Source organism: Dipodomys merriami, unplaced genomic scaffold, assembly GCF_024711535.1.
Source record: "Dipodomys merriami isolate MVZ:Mamm:240054 unplaced genomic scaffold, mDipMer1.0.p SCAF_7, whole genome shotgun sequence".
Taxonomy (NCBI): Eukaryota; Metazoa; Chordata; class Mammalia; order Rodentia; family Heteromyidae; genus Dipodomys; species Dipodomys merriami.
This window is the reverse complement of record NW_027206290.1, coordinates 14,534,275-14,555,759: the sequence shown is the minus strand read 5'-3', so window position 1 is coordinate 14,555,759 and position 21,485 is coordinate 14,534,275. Positions and strand designations below refer to the sequence as shown.

The 21,485-nt window shown below is 40.1% G+C and overlaps 2 protein-coding genes across 4 annotated transcripts in view; one reads left to right on the top strand and one right to left on the bottom strand.

The window, feature by feature from the left end:
* Syde2 (synapse defective Rho GTPase homolog 2) overlaps positions 1-4,140 on the top strand; it is a 44,056-nt gene extending 39,916 nt beyond the window's left edge. Inside the window, exons 8-9 of the transcript XR_011368761.1 lie at positions 3,210-3,412; positions 4,041-4,140. The gene's annotated coding sequence lies outside the window, so the exon portion shown is untranslated. The remainder of the gene's footprint in view (positions 1-3,209; positions 3,413-4,040) is intronic.
* A 7,814-nt stretch (positions 4,141-11,954) lies between these two features.
* The window catches only part of Dnai3 (dynein axonemal intermediate chain 3), a 57,026-nt gene continuing 47,495 nt past the window's right edge, over positions 11,955-21,485 (bottom strand). For 2 of the 3 annotated variants that reach the window (XM_070007481.1, XM_070007482.1), the window contains 5 exons: positions 21,041-21,171; positions 18,257-18,461; positions 16,249-16,340; positions 15,527-15,649; positions 11,955-12,247 (listed from right to left, as the gene is read on the bottom strand). In XM_070007481.1, coding sequence (XP_069863582.1) covers positions 12,107-12,247; positions 15,527-15,649; positions 16,249-16,340; positions 18,257-18,461; positions 21,041-21,171 — 692 coding nt within the window. In that variant the 3' untranslated portion in view covers positions 11,955-12,106. Of the gene's footprint in view, positions 12,248-15,526; positions 15,650-16,248; positions 16,341-18,256; positions 18,462-21,040; positions 21,172-21,485 lie in introns of those variants that run through there. The other variant, XM_070007483.1, reaches the window with a different exon arrangement.

Genomic DNA, 21,485 nt, shown 5'->3' with positions numbered 1-21,485 from the left:
TTTTGTTTTCCTTGCTTAGTGGAGGTAAAGATATAGTGATATCTTGGTGTTAATTTCAATATTAAAAATTCTTTAATTGAAGCTTAAAAGTTCAACTTAGAGAGTACAATGGATGTTAAATCAAGAAGGGAAAAATGCTTCATATTTGGTGAAGGTCATGAGCATGCCTGCAGCTCATTTTTTTCCATAGCTTCTGACATTGAACCATGGCCTCTTGTTCTTCACCTTAGCTCAAGCAGTAAGATACAGATTTTCAGCCTGTTCCCATCTGTTCTTGCCTTTCCCCACCCACTGTAGCCATCGTAAAACTTTAACCTAGAGCACACTTGAATAAGATAAGTAAAAACTGCTTGTCTAACTGGTAGATAATGTCAGCACAAACTATGTGTCCAAGATATGAAATCTATTTTATCTGTGTTTTGCATCATTCTTACTGAAAACCAAGCGAACTTTACCTAATAAAGAGACTCCATTAGTGTTTTTTTCCTCTTAGCATATTACTATAGACATTCTCAAATATGAAATTAAGCACTCAACTACTTTGTATCCATCATCTATAAATGTCTTTTCTTTATTTGCTTAATCAAATGTGTTCCCATTATGTGGTGGTTAATCTTGACCATCAATTTTATTGGACCCAGACTTACCTAGGAGTCTGGGTCACAGATCTGGGTATGTTTGTGAGGGAACCTCTACATATAATTAGATTATGAGGATTATAACCTAATCCCTATGACATTATTGGGAAGTGGTGAAAATAGAACATTGGACCTTAGAAGAAATTATTGGATGTGTGTCCTTGGGAGTTAAGTCTTGCTTGGGCCTCCTCTGTATTCTCTTTCTCTGCTTCCTTTCCACCATGTTGTAAAGAAGTTCATCCACCACACAGTCCTGTCATCATGATGTTCTGTCTAAGCAAGTGAGGTCAAGCAGTGGACTGAAACCTCAGACCATGAGCAAAAACTTCCCTCCCTTAGGCTGTTCTCTCAGGTATTTTGGCCACTATGATGGGAAAAATAATACACAATCTTAATTTTTGATGTGTGTGTGCATGCGTGTTCACATCGTGTGCACACATGCATGTGTGAGTGTGAGCTAGTCCTGAGCTTGAACTCAGGGCCTGGGCACTATCCCTGAGCTTTTTTTGCTCAAGGTTAGTGCTCTACCATTTGAGCTACAACTCTACTGGTTTTTTTGGTGGTTAATTGGAGATAAGCATCTTATGGACTTTCCGGTCTAGACAGGTTTTGAGCCATGATCCTCAGATCTCAGCCTCCTGAGTAGCTAGGATTACAGGCATGAGCCACTAACACCCAGCCATATTTTAAAGTAAGCTTCAAGCATCAGTATACATAAGTCTCTTGGAAACAAAAAATTTAGTAATTTGTGTTGATCATAACTACTTTCTAGGGCTGGGATATAGCTTAGTGACAAAGCACTTGCCTAGCAAGTGTAATGTCTTGAGTTCGATCCCCATTACCAGAAAAAAAAAATACAGTTAAAAATCACAACCTCAACAAATTGCATAATGTGTGAACTTATCACAATTTTAGGATTCATTGCTATTAGATAGATCCAGTGTTGCTATTTTCATAGTCTCTAAAAACTAATGAGCATTTGGGGTGTTCTGCAGTTCTTTGTGTAATCACAACTCAGTAACATTAATAAAAATGTGTGTGTGTGTATGTGTGTGTGTGTGTATGTGTGTGTGTGTGTATTGTACCTATGAGGTTTCTGAAGGAGCATAATGTGGTAGATGGGAACATGTACTTGTGACACACAGCTTTCTTTGGCTTAGGTTCTGCTCTATCATTTAAAAGCACTACAGCCCGGAGTTGGAGGCTCATGCCTGTAATCCTAGCTACTCAGGAGGTTGAGATTGGAGGCACGGTTCAAAGCCAGTCCAGGCAGGAAAGTTTGTGAGACTCTTATCTCTGATAAACCACCAGAAAACCAGAAGTGGTGCTCTCAAGGGGTAGAGAACTCGCCTTGAGCTGAAGAGCTGAGAGACAGTGCCCAAGCCCAGAGTTCAAGACCCATAACCGACCAAAAAAAAAAAAAAAAAAAAAAAAGCATTGCAACTTGGGCATGTAACTTAATTTTTTTCTGTGCCTGAGTTTTCTTAAAGTAAGCTAAGGATAATCACAGTACTCCAAAGAATTGTTGAGTTGGTTGAGTTAATATATTTAAGACATTTAGGATAGTGCCCAGTAAGTGCATATGAAATGTTAACTAATGTCATCTATTAATATCCAGCATGGAGCCCAGTGTGGTGGTTCCAGCCTGTTATCCTAGCTTCTAGGGAGCTGAAGATCAGGGAATTTTTTTTTTTTATCTGAGGCCAGCACTTTCTTCATTTTGGTTTCTCAGAAGAAACATAATTCACATGTTGATGGCTTCACCTCCATATACAGAGAAATAAGAGTAGACATGAGTGAGCACACAATTTTATACAATTGAGGTCACAGCACACATACAAAAAAAGTGCATGATTTTTTTTTCTGAATACATTATGGACTTGTCAGAATATACATTGCTTACCACAGCTCAAGAGTAGTTCCCTTTCAGAATGAACATAATATATTTTTCCCTTTCCTGTTAATGACCACACATTATGATTTTGTTCTGGATAATATTTCCTCTCTAGTACCAGAAGTCAGCCTTTCCTTCATACACTCTACTCATTCTTTCTTTGACACTCTGAAGACCAATGTGTCCTTTAAATCTATGAGAATGACGTGAATGAAATAAAAGTTTCTCCTAGTATTATGTTTAACTTACTGTGCAAGCAGCTTTTGTTTTCTTGAGCATAGATAGGTCAAAGAATACATTTACAAGTATGAACTTCAACACATAGATTCAATTTCCCCTCCTCTGTGCACCTCCCCCCCCCCCCAGCCCCACAGCTTTCTAAGTCACAAGTCACACTTCTTATTTCTTTAGAGGAAGACTTCTGACCTTTTACTTCTGGTTTAGCCTTTCTTTCAGATAGAGGATGTAGCAAATTAATACTTAAATTCTCTGTTGGAACTTCCCGCCAACTTTATAATCTCTTTACGAGTTTGAGTTAGGCCTAGTGATGGTTCTAAAGCTATCAAAACCCTAATCCCTGTTGCCTATGACTATTACTTTATTTGCCAAATAAAAATATTTAATAGATTTAATTAGGGACTTAGTGATGGAGAACTTTTCCTTTGTTATCTGTACAGGCCTTAATTATAATTACAAGTGTCGACGTAAAAAGAGGCAGAGGAGGCTTGACGATGGAAGGCAAATATGGCATGGAGTTGGCAACAGAAGTCAGAGCCATGTTGCTTGAGCCAAGGAGCAGCAGCTGCCACTGCCCAGAATGGACTCTTTACTGGGATCTCTGAAAGGAGCTTGCTCCTACTCACACCTTGATTTTAGCCTGGTGAGACTCACATTTTGGCCTCTAGAATGAAAAGACAAGTTTTTAGCTACTGAGTTCCTAATAATTTGCAATTAATAGTGAGCTCTGTTTAATTCCATTTCTTTCAATATGCTTTGCAAATACCTAAACAGTTATATATTTATAACTGGGGTAAAAAATTTAAAATGGCCTTTTGTGATATAAATAGGGACTTGGTTATCCCCTAAACTCACCCCCATGCTAGCTGTACCCTACTCCTAGGTCTTTGCTTGGCCATGGTTCTAGGTCTTTGCAGTGTGGCTCTCCCTCCCAGGGGACTCTATTCCAGCCCAATGGTTCTTGGAGGTGAGGGGATGAATTTTGTCCCAATGATATCTGAAGGCTTTCCTGTAATAACTGAAGAAGTGCTTCTAGCCTGCAGCGAAGAGGCCATGGCAAAGAATTAGGCAGCTTCAAAGATCAAAAGTACAGAGGTTAAGGAACCCTGGTTAGTCTTTATATCCAGCCCTGCTTCATCAGTCTGACTGCAGTCTCTAGCCTGAAGATTCCCTAAGAAAGCAGGTTAATAGCCACCTTGTAATTGCTTGTTCTCTCTGTCTCCCCCTTCAGACCAGTGATTCTTGACATGGGCTCTGCTATTCATTTCCAGGTCCCGTTCTCACATGCAGCCAAAATCAAGGATTCTGCTCCAAGTGAAGCTTCTTTGAGGGTTGTTAATGGCCTAAATAAAGCAAACTAGGTGTTTTCGAGTTTAAGACACTGTTTTGCAAATGTGTTTTCATTTTCAGTCCTTGCCAAGGAACCTATATTTTAAAAAGTTTTGATATCACAAGATCAAATATTTTTCTGTTATCATTTAATTTTTATTTGCATTATCTTAGCTGTCTCTAATGGTTTATTAGTAGTATAGAGCTTTAAACTCAGGACCTTATACTTGGTAGGCTGGTCTTCACCTCTTGAGCAACTCCCCCGCCTTGCCACTCCCCTCATTTTCTGCTTACTGTATGCTGTAGCTTTGACTACAGCATATGCAAGCATACCAGTCTTGTTTGTTGAGACAGAGTGTCATTAACTTGATGTGCAGGGTGGCTTTAATCCCCAATCCCTCCCCTCTTTTTTTTTTTTTTTTTTTTTTTTGGATTTTGGTCTTGGAACTTGAATACAGGGCCTGGGCACATTGAGCTTTTGTGCTCAAGGCTAGAGCTCTATCTAGCACTTTGAGCCACTTCCAGTTTTCTGGGGGTTAATTGGAAATAAGAGTCTCATGGACTTTCCTGCCCTGGCTGGCTTGGAACTATGATCCTCAGATCTCAGCCTCCTGAATAGCTAGGATTACAGGCATGAACCCTTAACACCCACCTACAGTCCCTGTTTTTTAACTAAGAGTTCTTATGTATTCCAATGAGGTAGGATTTTGTTTACTCTACCTGAGACCATTAGGGTGGGATCAGCTATGATGTAACAAATAATAGATGGCTTAATATGATAAAGAGTACTTTCTACTTATGAAAACTCTGATACAAGCTGAGAAACTTTTGTTTCTCTGTATTCTGTGGAGCACACAGTAGGGACATTAAAGTTTGAGGATTTCATGAAGTGTGGAGTGGCTTATGTCATTTCTACACTATTCAGGTGGCTAGAATCCATGACGAGGTTCTAGTGTAATTGCTGAAGAGGGTAAGAAAATGCAGAAGCACAAAAGGAATGGTTAATTTCTGCCACCTCTTAAAAAATGTTTTTTTATTGTAAAAATAGGGTTACTGTAACATGCGTAAAGTAATGAGTACATCTCCTATCCAGTATTGTTACCCCCTCCTTTATCGCCTACCATCCCTTCCCTCCCTACCTCCCCAATTCCTCCCTCTCCCCTCAAGTTGTAAAGTTCATTTTCAACATAGTTTCTTGTACATCTCATTGTTACAATGAGTCAACCTGTATCCTTATTTCAGTATTTTGTTATTTCCCTTCTCCTCCCCAAATTAGAAAAATGTATGTACAAGATGTAGGGCACTGACATCAAATTCAGTGCCACCTCACTTTTTACCCAATAAAACCAGGATTCTCAGAATGAATGACCCTATGCAGAGATGAGGCTACTCACCAGTTTTTCCCTATTAAGTCTAGGTGTGGGTTTGCTTTTCCCTAGTCTATGCTAAGATGACTTCTTGGAGAAACACAAAATTTCAGTAGTTTCAGAAAATCAAATACAATCGAGTGACAGTTACATAGTTCCTTGTGGACAGCAAAATGTCTTCATACCTTTTAAATGAATGATTCTTTTTGTTGTTTAAATAAGATAATGTTTTCAGTTTATTCCCCTTTCTCTAAATTTCAGACACTAGAATCTGAAATCCTTAGTAATCATTAGACTACTAACAGATGTTATGTATTTATTTGCCCAGTGGGATAAAAGATGGGAACATTTTGATAAATTCTCTATCAGGAATTTCACTATTGCATACTACAGCTAGATGTCAGTGGCTCATGCCTATAATTCTAACTACTCAGGAGGCTGACATATGAGGATTTCAGCTCAAAGCCAGCCCAAGCAGGCAAATCCATGCAATTGTTATTTCCAATTAACCACCAAAAAGCTGAAGCAGTAGAGTGCTAGAGCCTTGAGTAAAAATATAGCTCAGGGATAATGCCCAAGTCCTGAGTTCAAGCTCAAAGGATTTTGTTGTTGTTGTTCACACACAATATATATAAAAGTCAACTTACTTTGATGATCTAAGTTCACTCAGAGTCCCTAGTAGTTCAGTGTTTATTGTTATTATCCGTGAATAAATATTCTATGATTTGCTAGACTCACTGTGTATATTTTTCAAGTTGTGTTTGTCAACAACAACAACAAAAAGTCCTTTGAAAGCATTTTTTTTTTAAAAGAAACATCTTTTCCAATTATATTAAGTGAAGTAAGCCAGGCCCAAAGAAACATAGGTCCCATGGTTTCCCTTATTTGCAATATCTAGTATATGTCTGAGTCAAGCAGAAAAGATCAAATAAGGTGATGTTAGGGGAATGAACCCTAAGATATGTATTCAAATGTTTTTTTTTCTTTCATGCGATTGTTTCTAACACATTTATAAGATTATGTCTTTGTTGCTTTGTATGTCCCTCCCCCACAATATAATCCCAGCTTTCACTGGTGTGTGGAATTTTTTTTCAGTTTCTTTATTACAAAGATGATGTACAGAGGAGTTACAGTTAGGAATGGTACTTTGATGGTGTGCAATTGTTTTACACAAGCCTGTGCCCCTCAAACAACTCATCAGCCACGCAAGGAGTGAGTTCATCAGACAGGCTTTAATCTGCCTTTCACTGAGAGATTTAATTTCCTGGTAGGGACCTAGCTGTTACATAGTGTCTGGCCTGCCAATGGCAGCCTAGCAACGAGGTAGATCTGCCTGCCCTGGGCAGCGCTCTGGGGTACAAGGGCACTGGGAGATGTTAATTATTTATAGTGTAGGATTAACAGAGCTGGGGAAGAGCCCATGGGCCCCAGTCCTAGGGAGTGAATTGCTTTCCCTGCTCAGTGCCCACAGAGGACGTGTTTATCTGATGACTTGAAAATATGCTGGTTTAATTATGCATTTCTTGGTGAGTCAAAAGCAATTTGTAGAGCTGGATGAGTGATCATTAAATTTATCCAAATAGGCAAACATTACTAGAACTTTTTGAGTGCTGCAAACAAGAGAGCACCAATTCAAATTTTAAACACTACATCTGACATTTGTAGATTAAAACAAAGCCTTAATACTAAGCCAGGTATGCAAAGTCTTTATGCCACATTGAAGAGTAGAAGACATTCCCATTGTTAACGGTTAAAAAAAAAAGTTAAAAATCACTGATGATTACCATAGGACAGAGGAAATGCTGTGGTTTCTCTGGTTGAGTGTATATGTATCTGAAAAAGAAATGGATGCAGCATTTAATAAGTGCCAACCTTGCCAGGTATTCACACTGTACTGGTATGAGTTTGGATAGATGTAATTGGCCCCATTTTCCAGACCAAGTAACAGAGAGGACAGTGCATTTTGCCCAAAGTGATGAACTTTGAACTTTGGACTCAGGTCTACTAGGATCTAATAGCTCCTTTACTTTTCACTAATCTGGGTGTAGGCCAGACTAAAGAACTGACAGTAAAAGCTGGAATTGACTCACAGTACAGCTGGAGAGGAATGGGCAGTAGGGAGGAGGGGCAGAGCTTTGGGGAACAGAAAGAAGCATACTAGCTAATTCCATTTTTCTTCTTGTTCAGTGCCTATATTTTAGTAGTAGTGGTTCACTTCCTAGCTTAGTAAACCCCTTGTACATCCAGCCTTGCTTAGTAATTGCTTCTTACTAGACTTGAACCCAGAGCATCAACCCAGCACCATTCTCCTATGATAAGCAGCTCTAGCACTTGGGTGCTCGGTAGTCATCAGCTTGCTTTTAAGCATAGCTGACTACTTTGATCCCAGGTAGTCCTGGACTACCTAAAGGCACTTTGACAAGTCTGAGATACCTAATAAGCAAGTGAGGCTAGATCTCAACATAACAGGCTCTAGCTGCCAATGGGACGCCAGCAGTGGCTGGCCACCGGCTGGTGAGATGATGAGATCTGGTAAGACTAAGGTTATAAGGACACAAGGAAAAATGTATTATTCCTTGACAATTAGTACATCAGAAACAGAACAGGCCCTGTGTTTAATTTCTACAGCAAGGATGTTACATTCATTTTGTATTTGTAAATTAGGTAAGATAATAATACGTATTTACTGCTTGCTCTATGGCAGTCACTATACTAAGCTCTTTTCGTAGTAACCCCAAGCTAGACACTTAGCCAGTACCCATTATTGTTAACAAAATCTTGCTATGGTTGAGGCGACAATGTGTTCAGCTGGCTGCAGGTAGTGTTCATGGTTCACAGTCACAACACACCTGTTCTCTTGTACTCCCCACCACTGCACGAAAGGGTATGGGACTGGATAATGGAACACACTTCTAGAAAACTAGGAGGAATCCCTTGCTCCCTTCAGCTCTTCGCCCCAGTGTCACCTTCCCTGACCACCCCTAACACATAGCAGGTACAGAATATATTTCTGTGAGAGGACATACAATGGGAAAGCCCTACAGAATGCGCAGCACAGCAAGCACCAGTGCCCTTGAGTGGGAGGCTGGCTGGCATGTTTGGGGAATAGGAAGCCAGCATGAATGGGCCAGCATGATAGGGAGAATGGATAACAGGACCAGGTGGCAAGAGGGGGCCTGGGTACATGAGGATTTGCAGGGCACAGCAAAGCCTTAGGCTCAGACTGAGTGATCCTGGAAGGACTCTATGCAGAAGAATAGCAGCCTCTGATTCTGTTTAAAACAACTAGGTGGGAGACAGGCATCAAGTGGCTCACCTCCTAGCTACTCAGGAGGCGAAGGTCTGAGGATTGTGGTTCAAAAGAGCCTGGACTGGAAAGTCTGTGAGACTTTTATCTCTCCAATCACCAAAAACCTGGAAGTGGAACTGTGGATCAATTGATAGTGTGCTATCCTTGAGCACAAAAGCTCAGGGACAGTTCCTAGGCCCTGAGTTCAGGCCCCCGCATTGGTACCAAATAACCAAAAATCCCAAACAAACTACTAGATGGATGATGTTGAGAGACATTGAAGAGAGAAACATAAAAGCACAGAGAACAGGAGGTGACTGCAGAACTCCAAGCTATTGATGGTGGTGCCTTGGTCCACAGCCTCGACTGGCAATGAGGGAGGAGAAAGGTGATCAGGTTCTGAATGCCTTAGATGGTATAGCCAAGAGGATTTTCTGACAAATGATATGGATTGTGAGATAAAGAATGAGTGAAGAATGGATTTAAGATCTTTGCCTCTAGCAGATGGGAGCAGGATGGCTGGTAGGGGTGTGAAGGAATACATGTTGGGGATCAAGGCAGATACTCCATGTTGGACATGTTGGAAATGCCTGTTAAACATTCAAGTGAAAGGTCTGGTCAAATGGACACACACACATACATCTATATTTTGAAATTATGGGAGAAGTCCAGGTTCAAGATATAGGTAGAACTTAAAGCTATAAGATATGTGTAGAAAAAAGTAACAAAGAAAAAGATTCAATTACAGGGATAACAACAATAATCTATCTGGGTATCAGATCTTACATGTAGGTGTTCATTTATCCCTTATATAAATACTGCATGGTCAGGTATAGTGATGTCTGCCTATAATCCCAGCATACCACAGGCAGAAGTATGGGGATCAAGAGTTCAAGGCCAGCCCAGACAACATTAGTAATACCATGTCTCAAAACAAAAACAAAACCAACAACACAAGTGCTTCCATCCTGCTTCGATGCAGAAGAATCTGAAGTTGTTCTCTGGCCTAGTGTACACAGGTATCTGACTGCAAGCATTTCTTTCTTCCACAAACCTAATTTGCCTTCATCCCTTTTGTCTTCCCTTTTCATTTCTTTTTTTTTCTAAAGTTTAATGTACACAACATTCTACTCTTTTCATCTTGAACTATTATCTCGGCCTCCTGATAAGATTTCTTTCCAGGGGACTCTTTGAACTAAAATCCATTTCTTTTTTGCTGGTCCTGGAGCTTGAACTCTGGGCCAGGGCACTATCTCTGAGCTTCTTTGGCACAAAGCTAGGGCTCTATTACTTGGGCCACAGCCCCATTTTCAGCCTTTTCTGAGTAGTTGCTTGGTGATAAGAGTCTTCTGGCCTTTCCTACTGGGGCTGGCTTTGAACTATGATCCTGAGATCTCAGCCTCCTGAGTAGCCAGGATTACAGGCCTGAGCCACCCAGCTTGTAATCCATTTTTTAAAATCTTCCTACAAATAAAGCTGATTCGGTCACTTTCCTACTTAGCCTTTCTAGGAATTCTCCATCCACTATAATCCAGCTTCTTTAGTGGGGTTTATGGAAGCTTTCACAATGTATCTCTGTTCTGCAACTCAGTTTCCTGTGTTGTTGCTTCATTTTTGTGCCTAAGTTGCTGGCACCTCCCATACTAATATATATATATATATATATATATATATATATATTATATATACATATACACACACATACATATGCATATACACTATATATATATTTTTTTTAATTAATTCTTTCCTAGTTTTGAGTTTGAACTCAAGGACTTAGAATTGCTGGGCTTGCTTACTCGTTTGGTGCTTTACCACTTGGGAACACATCCAGCCCTCCTTTTTGTTTGTTATTTTGGAAATGGAGTCATGGACTTTATCTACTTGGGCTGACCTTGAACCTTGATCCTCTGGATCTCAGCTTCCTGAGCAGCTAGGATTACAGGTGTGAGCCACTGACACCCATTTGACTGACTTCAAGCAATATTGATTAGAAGATGTGATGGTGGGCACCAGATTCTCTGGCACATCTCAAAGGAAAGTTTTCTAAATATATATTTTTATTGTAAAGATACTGTACAGAGGGGTTACAGTTACATAAGTAAGGTAATAAGTACATTTTATATTGAACATTGTTACCCCCTCCTTTGTTTTCCCCCTATCATCTCTTCCCTCCTTCCCTCCCCAACTCCTTCCTTCCCCCACCCCAAAGTTGTAAAGTTTGTTTTCAGCAAAGTGTCTTGTACATCTCAGTGTTACAATGGGTCAACCTGCATCCTTGTTTCAGCATTTTTCTTGTTTATAAGTCAAGTCAGATAAAACAATTTCTCTTCTTTATGTAGTTGCTATAAATTTACTATTATATTAATGAATTTACTAATATATTAGTTTACTATTATATTAATTATATTATATTAATGAATTACTATTATATTAATTAATATATATTATCAAACATTTTTCTGCATCTATCTGGAATCATAATTTCTCTTTTTAGCCAATCACTGGTTTATTTTCTTTATTTTAATTGTGACTGTTTTTAAATTTGTATTGCTTTTATAAAGGTGATATACAAGTGGCTCGTTTTTATTGTTAAATTAACCTTATAGTTGTTGGTCTTTATGTTTTATTCTTTTACAAAATGTTTCTATCTGGCTGGTCACCTGTGATTCAAACAATAATCCTAGCAATACCAGGAGGCTGAGATCTGAGGGTCACAGATCAAAGCCCAGCCCTGGCAGACAACTCTGCTAGATTCTAATATCCAATTAACCACCAAGAAGCTAGAGTGGAGCTGTGGCTCAAGTAGTAGAATGTTAGCCTTGAGCAAAAATGCTCAGTGACAGTGCCTAGGTCCAGAATTTCAAGCCCCAGGACTAACACCAAAGGGGGAAAAAAAAGGCATCTATCTGGATTTGGCTCATTAATACTGTATTTAGAACAAGGCTCTACAATTTTTGCAGCAGCTCTGGGAAGCACACTTTTTGATAGTTAGCTAAAAGCAACATGATGGTCAGAGTATAGTTAGATTTACACTTTGGTCTGGGATTAGAGTTTCTGCATGAATGACAAGGACCAGGGTGGAAGAGATGTCAAAATTTCTGTAGTACTGTAGGAAAATGAAGTCTTTTTATTAAAACTTTCATATTTGACACAAAATCCAGTACATATTCAGAATAAAACTTAAATAAATCATACCGTTACAGTTCACATCTTTTATTAGTAGTGAAATAAACAACTACACTTACAAATAAACCTATATATGTTGTTTGATAGTTTACCTTACATGAAAAATAATGAATAAAAGAGAGAAGACCTATTAGTCCCCCAAATGCCCCATTCAGAAACTCTGTTACACATCCATGTATGACACCTTTTCTGTGACTTTGACTAGGCCGAGATTGATGAGGACCGCCTTTTCCAATTCCAAATAATTCTCATAATCCAATTTCAATTCAGCTTCCATTTGTTCTTTTGACTTCTGATATATTTTCTATGAATAAATAAAGCAAGACATCCTTATAAATCACTGAAATCACTGATAACTTAGATGTGTGTGTGTGTGTGTGTGTGTGTGTGTGTGTGTGTGTGTGTGTGTGTGTGTGTGTGTGTGTAGAGAGAGAGAGAGAGAGAAGGGGGGGCCAGAGAGACAGACAGACAGAGAGAGGGAGAGGTTTGTGAGAGGCCAGGAATGTTAGGAGAGTAGTCTGTTGTACCTGGGAATGGCTATCTCTGATACTTCTCACCAAGAGAAAGGAAAGAAAAAAGGGAAGGAGGGACAGAGGGATGGAAGATCCATTCTCTTTCAGCTTTGCCCTCCTTCTGTGGCCTGAAGGGTAAGTAACTGACTTGAGGCTGTAGAACTGTTTTGAAGCCCCTCTTTCCTTAGTCCATATAGAAGGGGGAACTTGTGGGTTCATAAAGCAATGACTAGTTTCCCTAGCTTTAGTTTTCAGCTGTAATTCTAATTAGAAGGTTTTCTATCTTCTGTACTGTTTAAGTTGTAATTACTGTTATCCTCTTATTAAGAGATGGTCTGCATCTGGATTGGTTCCATATCTTGGCTATGAGAAACAATTCTGCAGTGAACATGGTTGTGCTGGTGGCTTTAGTGTGGCCTTGTTTGTAGTCATTTGGGTAAAGGCCAATGGGATTGCTGGGTCCTAGGGGAGCTCTGTGTTTAGTCTTTTGAGGAACCTCCATACTACTTTCCAGAGTGGCTGAACAAGTTTGCACTCCCACTAACAGTGTAGTATCATTCTCGTTTGACCACATCCTTGCCATCATCTGTTGTTATTAGATTTCTTGATAATGGTCATTCTGACTGGTGTAAGGTAAAAACTATCAACATGAACTCCAAGAACAGGAAACAAGAGGTTCTTATTATGTCCTGTATGTAGTTTGTTCTTTCTTTTTTTCTCTCTTTTAGTTCTCTGTACTCTTTGTCTTGTATATAAGTTTATCTGATCCCTAGAAGGGAAAGGAAACCACAGAAATAGCAGGACAAAGGATAAACTAATGCAACAGTTAATACTCATACGCCTCTATGTTGGAAATGAACTTTACAACTTGGGAGGAGGGGAGTAGGAAGGGGTAAACCAGAGAAAATGAGGGATGGGGTAACAGTGTTTAAAAAGAAATGTACTCTTTACCTTACTTATGTAACTATAATCTCCCTGCTCATCACTTTTCAATAAAGATTAAAGAGAGAGAGAGAGAGATGAGCTGTATCCAGATGTGATGTTTGTGAGGGGTTGGGTTATGATTTCTCTGGGGTCTGTAGGTGAACACCTTAACCCCAGCACCTGGAGGACACTCATAAAGACCAACCTTGATGGAGGGCTGCGTAATCCTCACAGCCTCTGCAATCACTCTAACAATGAAACCTTGATAGCACTTTCCATGTGCCAGTTACTGGCTAAGTGCTGTAAATATTTCAACTCACTTAATCCCTACCACAATCCTCTGAGGTTCTAAAAGTGATTGTTCTCCTTTCCCCCTTTATATGGAGACATTTTTTATTAATGTTAATTGTTGTTCCTCAGTGACCTTTCTCATGTTCCAAATGCAACAGAGGAGCCCTTTTCAATCCAGTTTATCCATGGTTTGGTTCCAGGGGAAATTATGTAAGTAGCAGCTCTACTTAAAAGAAGGTATTCTGTTCAATGGAAATGACGTGAGGACAAGGAGGCAGAAACGTTTTGGAAAGTAAAAAGCATGACATAGTTTTAAGACAGGACTACTATAATTCTCAGTCGTCTGAAAAAAATATTTCATATACAAATTCTATGTTGGGTTATTCACAATTCCACAAGCACCCACTGACATGGATAGCTAGGAGCTGTTGCTATGTATGGAATTTAACATCAGTAACAATTGTGGATCAATTCAGGAGTTTCAGCCATAGTTTGTAAGTGTGGAAAACAAAGACTCCACCCCAAACCCAAAAATCAAGACCAATTGTTTGTAGCAGTGTGACACAATGAAAAGTCAATTGAACAATGCTTTTGAAAAGAATCTTCTTGCTTTTACTGCAAGAAATTAGTATTTCTCAACAAGTTATAAGGTTAATCTATTTGTGAACATCACGTATTACAATATTTCCATACATTGATGCTTTTAATGGAGACCTAGTATCATTGGGGGTGTATTTGTAGCCCAGAAGGGTTCCATGATGGAACAATGAAGACAGGAGGGTGAAGGAGGGGTGAACAAATGAGAAACAGAAACTTAACTGACATGACCTTAAGTGAGAATGAGAGAACTGAACTCACAGAATACTTAAAGCCCATCTGTAGTGGGTAAGAAAACACAACACCATTTTAGGACATATATATATATATATATATATATATATATATATATATATATATATATATATATATATATATATATATATATATATATATATATATATGAGCAACAGGGCAGAGAGAAAGGGAAAGTTGTGGGCTTTAGAGGTTTAGCTCATGCATCCTATCCCCAATTCTCCTCTCAACCTCCACAGTGCCAGTACGTTACCTCCTAGTAAGACTCCTCTCTCTGACCCAGTGAACATTACACTTACGGTAGCTTCCATCAGATGATAGTTGACTGTCAGGTTTTCTAGCTTTGCAATTGGCATCGATGGTAGCTTCTAAAGCTCGGCCAAGATTGGAGCATTATTAGGGGTCTCATAGCTTCTAGGTGGCAGAGTAGGGCTCTGACCCCCAGAGTATTAGTTTATTAGTATTGCCTGCATGAATGCATTATTCACTAGCTATAAAAATTCTATAGAATGACACGTTGAACTTTTGAATTACTGTAGGCACATTAAAGAACTTTGAAATGATGAATCTCAGTGAATGGGTAGTTCTCACAGTTGGTGAGCTAGGAAATCAGATAAATACTCTCTGCACTCTCATAAAAATAGGAGAAAAGCTTGGCATCTGTGGCTCACGCCTGTAATCCTAGCTACTGAGGAGCCAGAGGTCTGACCATCGAAGTTCACAGCCAGGGGAAGGAAAGTACATGAGATTTTTTTTAAATCTCCAGTTAACACCAGATAGCTAGAAATGGAGCAGTGGCTCAAAAGTGACAGAGCACTAGCCTTGAGCACAAAAGCTCAGGGATAGTGCTTAGGCCTTATATAAAGCCCCAGGATCAGCAATAAAACAACCAAACCAAAACAACCCAGGGGAAGAATGTGTATAGAACCCATAGAATAAGACAGACAGGCCCGTTGCCATTGAGGAAGGGGATTGCAAGTTGCTTTGTTCAACTTTTAACTTACAATTTTTTTCTTCTCCATTTCTAGCTCCATTTCTCTCTTTTCTGCCTCACGAATACTTTTGCGTTGCTGCACATATTCCAGATGCTTCAGTTCTCTTTCAAAGTAGTAGTTAACACTTGATAACTGTTAGAAATAGAGGCAGGATGACCCACAGGGATGCCTTCCCATCCACACCCCCCCAACCCCTATGGGCTTCACAAGGCTCTGTTCCAATCCCTGCTGCTTGTCACCATCTTTCCAAACCACTGATTGTTAACTACTGAGCCTCTTTCTAATCATGAGTAGCTTTACCTACTTGAAGTAATTTTTTTTTTCCTTTTGCTGGTCCTGGGGTTTGAACTCAGGGCCTGGACAGTCTCTGAGCTTTTGTTCTCAAGTCTAGTGCTCTATCACTTTGAGCCACAGCTCCATATCCAGTTTCTGGTGGTTAATGGAAGATAAAAGTCTTATGGCCTTTCCTGCCTGTGCTGGCTTCAAACTCAATCTTCAGATCTCACCCTTCTGAGTAGCTAAGTTTACAGGCATGAGCTACTGGCAGCACCTGGCTTACTTGAATTCTGTGTGTGTGTGTGTGTGTGTGTATGTGTGTGTGTGTTTTCAAGTCTCAGATCTGCCTCCTGAATAGCTAGAATTACAGGTTTTAGCCACTGGTACCCAGCTTAAACACACTTCTAAAGATATTATCTAGATTGTATAAATCCTCTAAGCCAAAAATTACCAACCTCATTGGTAGATGGGTGACTTAATGTCCAAGGAATTTCTAATATATGCAGCGTTCCATAATAATCAGCTATGGCTATAAACTGTTGCTTAGCTGAAAGGTTTTAAAAAAATGAGGAGAAACAGAAAGTCACTTAATAAGTTCAATATGAAATGTGCTTTCTTCTGTCATTTCCCAAAGGACTTGCTGTGATTACAATGCTTTTGGAGTTAGTCCCCAGCACATAACGGGCTCATGGAAACATTTAAGTAGTCATTTTTTCCAGAGGATGAGATGATGGCTAGGATTCTGAGCCTTTAGTGTCCCTGCCGTTCAAACCAGGCACTGCTGGTGTCTGTATGGAAAGTGGCAGGGAGCTCAGCCTCTCTGTGGCTGGGCTTACAGGCTGACCTAGAGGAGAAGCCAGGAGAACACATGGAAAAATTTCCTAAGACATGCCATGAGGCACCGTTCTCCAGAGCAGTCAGAGCTATCGAATACCATGATGCACATACAGCTGAAACCCACAGCCAGGACCACAGGGTTCTTGAAGCATTTCAAAAGGGAAAATATGCAAAGTGCTTCAGAATTGTAATTTTTCTCTCGTCCTAGAAGACAATGGATGTTTCCCTATTCTCATTTTCAGAGGGTTCAAACCGCTGAGGTCTGGATTCCTAATCCTTATAGGTACAAACAGTGTTGTGTAGCACAGATGGAAAAGAGACATTTTGATGACACATATAACTGGGTAGTGACTAGAATGTGACACTCCAGGAACTATAAAGGCAGAACTTCCACATCTAATATTCCTTTTCTTTTTCTTTTTTTTTTCTTCTCAGTTGTGGGGCTTGAACTGAGGGCCAGGATTTGGTCTCTGAGATCTTCTGCTCAATTCTAGTGTTCTACCACTTTGAGCCACAGCTCCATTTCCAGTTTTTGAGAGGTTAATTGGAAACAAGACACTCATGGGGACTTTTCTCCCTGGGTTCACTTTGAACTGTGATCCTGAGATCTCAGCCTCCTAAAGTAGCTAGGATTACAAGTTTGAGCCGCCAGTGCCTAGCCATATCTAATGTTTCTGAGACAGAAATGAATGACAGTTTCAGGCCTGGAAACAGAAAAACCTCTTTAATAAAAAGCAGCCCAGCGCCGGTGGCTCACACCTATAATCCTAGCTACACAGGAGGCTGAGATCTGAGGATCGCGGTTCAAAGCAAGCCCTGGCAGGAAAGTCCGTGAGACTCTCATCTCAATAAACCACTAGTAAACCGGAAGTGGTGCTGTGGCCCAAGCGGTAGAGCATTCGCCTTGAGCAGAAGAGCACAGGGACAGCGCCCAAGCCCAGAGTTCAAGCCCCATGACCGAAAGAAAAAGCAGAAAAGTTTGGGTTGACAATGGAGGTACAATTTGGTAAAATACAAAAATTGAGACAAAGGAAATGAATGCCTTTTCCATCACATCTGTGAATGAATGCTTGCATTGACATGCATTGCTTTCTCTCCTCCTTAATCTAGATTAAAATTTAGAGAGCTATAGAATTCCAGAGAACCGTTTGATCTCATGGGAAGAATTGCTTGATATGCCCCTGAGGGAACTACAAAATTGGAAAAAAGCTCACTTACAATGAAAAGTTAAAAAAATAAAAACGATTCTCTATGGAAAAGAAACAGCGAAAATTTTGGTGTCATTCTATGTGACTTGGAGATGATAAAAAGGATGTTTCCAGTGTGTGATTCAAGATCATGCCCCCGAAATAATTGTCGACAAGTCAAAAAGGAGAGAAGCTCAGGGCATAGCCAAGATTTGAAAGCAAGGGCGAAGAGGAAAGCAGAAGAATAGAAGGGGAAGAAGGAAGGACAAGGAAGGGGAAGGGAAAGGGGAAAGGAAAAAAAGAAAAAGGAAAAGAAGGGAAAGGAAAGAAAAGGGTGGGGGCAAACACAAACCTCTCAGCAAAAACATTGCCGCCAAGATGTCAAGATGTTCACAAGTTACCCAAAATGATATAGTTCATTTGATTAGAATGAACATACCAGAATAGGTCCAGGGTTTGATGTAGGTGATCATTGTTAAGCAAATACTTTGTGTCTGGGCTGGTTCATGGGTTTTCTCAAGTAGGTCCCAGATATCGATATTTCCATCTTCTCGGCCAATATAGAAAACTCCGGGCCTTGTCAGAGACCAGTGTCCTGAGGTGTACTTTTTTGGTGCACAGCATGACTGAAGGAGGGGTCCAGTCTTTAAAGAGAAATATAAAAAAGAGAAAAACTGAGTTTTTTGTTATTACCTGAAACTCTTGATGATTTTCTGTAAGTATAACTCAGATGGCCATGATTATTTAACAAATTTATCCCTCTAGAAAATCTTATTTCCTTCTGTTGTGGGGTATAAATCTATCTATCTATCTATCTATCTATCTATCTATCTATCTATCTATCTATCTATCTATCTATCATGCCAGTAATGGAATTTGAAGTTAGGGCCTTTGTACTCTTGCTTGACTTCTTCTCTCAAAGTTGACACTACCACTTAAGCTACACCTACACTTCTGTGTTACAGGAGTTTTTGGGTTTTTTTGTTTTTTTGGTTAGTCATGGGCTTGAACTCTGGCCTGGGCACTGTCCCTCAGCTCTTCAGCTCAAGGCTATGGCACTCTACCACTTGAGCCACTGAGCCACTTCTGGCTTTTTCTGTTTATGTGGTGCTAAGGAATCGAACCCAGGGCCTTATGCATGTGAGGCAAGCACTCTACCACTGAGCCACCTTCCCAGCCCCTGTTTCAGGGTTTTATATAAGGAAAATTCTTTTACATACAAGAAGATTATAAGGCAATTTCACTTAAACTTTTCCTTTGCTTTCGGATATTGGTTTCCCATGGAAATATCTATGGTTACCAATAAAGCTAAAGAAGTTTGTCAATTCTGTCTATGAGCTATGTGTTACAAATCAACAGCAATTCTCAATACATAACTTCAAATGGGTGTATCTGATGGTTTATAAATGTATCTACTATGGGACAGTTTGTTAATTTGGGGAAGTTGGAAGTTGGAGTGTGGTTTCATCTACCCCCCTCCCCACCCCCCCAAGGGAAGGGTGGTCAAGTGTCTGCTTACATCTGTAGCAACTTATCTAAACCATGGAACTAGGTCTCTCCCCCCCCCCCCCAGCCCCTGACCCACAGCCCATCAGAAAGATGGAAACTTCCATGTGGTAGGGAAGAGTTGTGGACTCCTGAGAGGTGCCAGTCAGACTTTCTGGCCACTTCCCCTAGCTCCTACAGTTTCTACCAGGAACCAGGTTCTTGTCTACCACATAGCCTTTGGACACATTTGCCTGAGTTTATTTTTTGTTTGCCTAACTACAAAGCTTGCTCCTCACAAAAAAAAGAAAGAAAGAAACAGACAAAAAAAAAAAAAAGAACATAGAGAAGTACATTGATAGTCTATTTCTTGATGGGTATGTAGTTTTCCAATTTTATATGACAAATTTGTTCTAATATTCACATACATAATTCTTTTATTTTTTTTTTGCCAGTCTTGGGGCTTAAACTCAGGGTCTGGGTGCTGTCTCTGAGCATTTGTGTTCAAGGCTAATAATTCTCAACTGCTTTGAGCCACAGTGCCATATCCAGTGTTTTGGTAGTTAATTGGAGATGAGTCTCAAAGACTTTCCTGCTGGGGCTGGCATTGAACCACATTCCTGAGTTCTCAGCCTCCTGAGTAGCTAGGATTACAAGTGTGAGCCACCAACACCTGGCTAATTCTTTCTCGTTTAAAAAAAATCAGAGGGATACCAGTGGCTCATGCCTGTAATCCTAGCTACTTAGGAGTCTGAGATCTGAGGATCCCAGTTCAAAGCCAGCCTGGGCAGGAAAGTCCATGAGAGTCTCATCTCCAATAAACTACTCAAAAAAGCTGGAAGAGATGCTGTGGCTCGAGTGGTAGAGTGCTAGTGTTCAGCACAGAGAGGCTCAGGGACAGACCCCAGGCCCTGAGTTCAAGCCCCAGTACCAGAAAAAAAAAAATCAGAATAAGAGCCGTAGAGAGGCATATTTAAGGCAATAATTATATATATTCCAGCTGTCAAACACACACATGCGCACACTTTAGCTTTTGACAATCTTAAATTTCTCACCAAAAGGACATAGCAATTTATACAGCTACCAAAAGCACTGTTATTCCCACATCTTTGCTTCACTGGGGTTTTATCATTCTTTCTGTTTTTTTTTTTTGTTGTTGTTTGTTTTTTTTGGCAGTTTGGCTTCTATCTGCCTGGACCTAGGCCCTCTCCTAACCCTAACTGTCTTGTAGTCCTAAACAAACTCTTCCTCCTGTCTCCCTTTTCCCATGTACACCTCCTCTCAGCTATGATCTGCCTTGTGAGGAGGCCTCTCATTTCTTCTTTTTAGGTCTGTCAACATGTTCCCAGTGCCAAAGAAAAGATGACAGATCCAGTGTTTCCCCTTGGGATTGCATCGAGTAGTCAGAATCCCATCTTGTATTTTAAAGGGAGCGGAAAAAAAACACCCCACAAGTCAAGTCAACTGCCCACAGTATTTATAAGAAAAGACTATGGTTTTTAGAAAACAAGGGACTTGTTATATTATTTACTTCCCTTAGGAAAGAAAAGCAAGTGATTGTATTTTCAAAAGGCTTACACAGTAGTTCTGCTGACAAGCTGGAGCCTAGACCATCTGTTCTAATTTCTCTTAAAAAAAAATACCTGATGGCACTGCCATATTAGAACAGCTATTGTTCTTAGTCTTTCTCAATAACAAAGGACCACACACCCACTCCTTTAACTTGCAGTAAACTTACCATAATATCTTCTTTCCAGATGGCCAAATTCCACCCTCCGATGGTGAGGATAATGTCGTTGTAGAAAGGCGATCTTTGAACAGTATGGACAGCTCCATCATGAATGGCATACAGGTTCACTGGCTTCTTTGCTGTTGGAAGGGCCACGCTGGGGTGAATCAATCTGTCAAGGGATGGCTCTCTTTCTTTATATGGGAAACCCCAGGTCACTTTTCAGGATTGGGATTGGAGGCCAGCTCACGTAAAGAATAAAAAAGCTTGTGCAACCCTTTCTCAACTAATACCTGTTTTTACCTACAGTCCTAGCTCCACGGGAAGCACAGATGAGAGGGCTATAGTCCAGGATGGCTGAGACATAAATGTGAAAAATAGCAAAAGCAAACGGGTCTGGGAACACGGCTCAAGCATTAGCATGCCTGCCTACCAAATACAAGGCCCTGAGTTT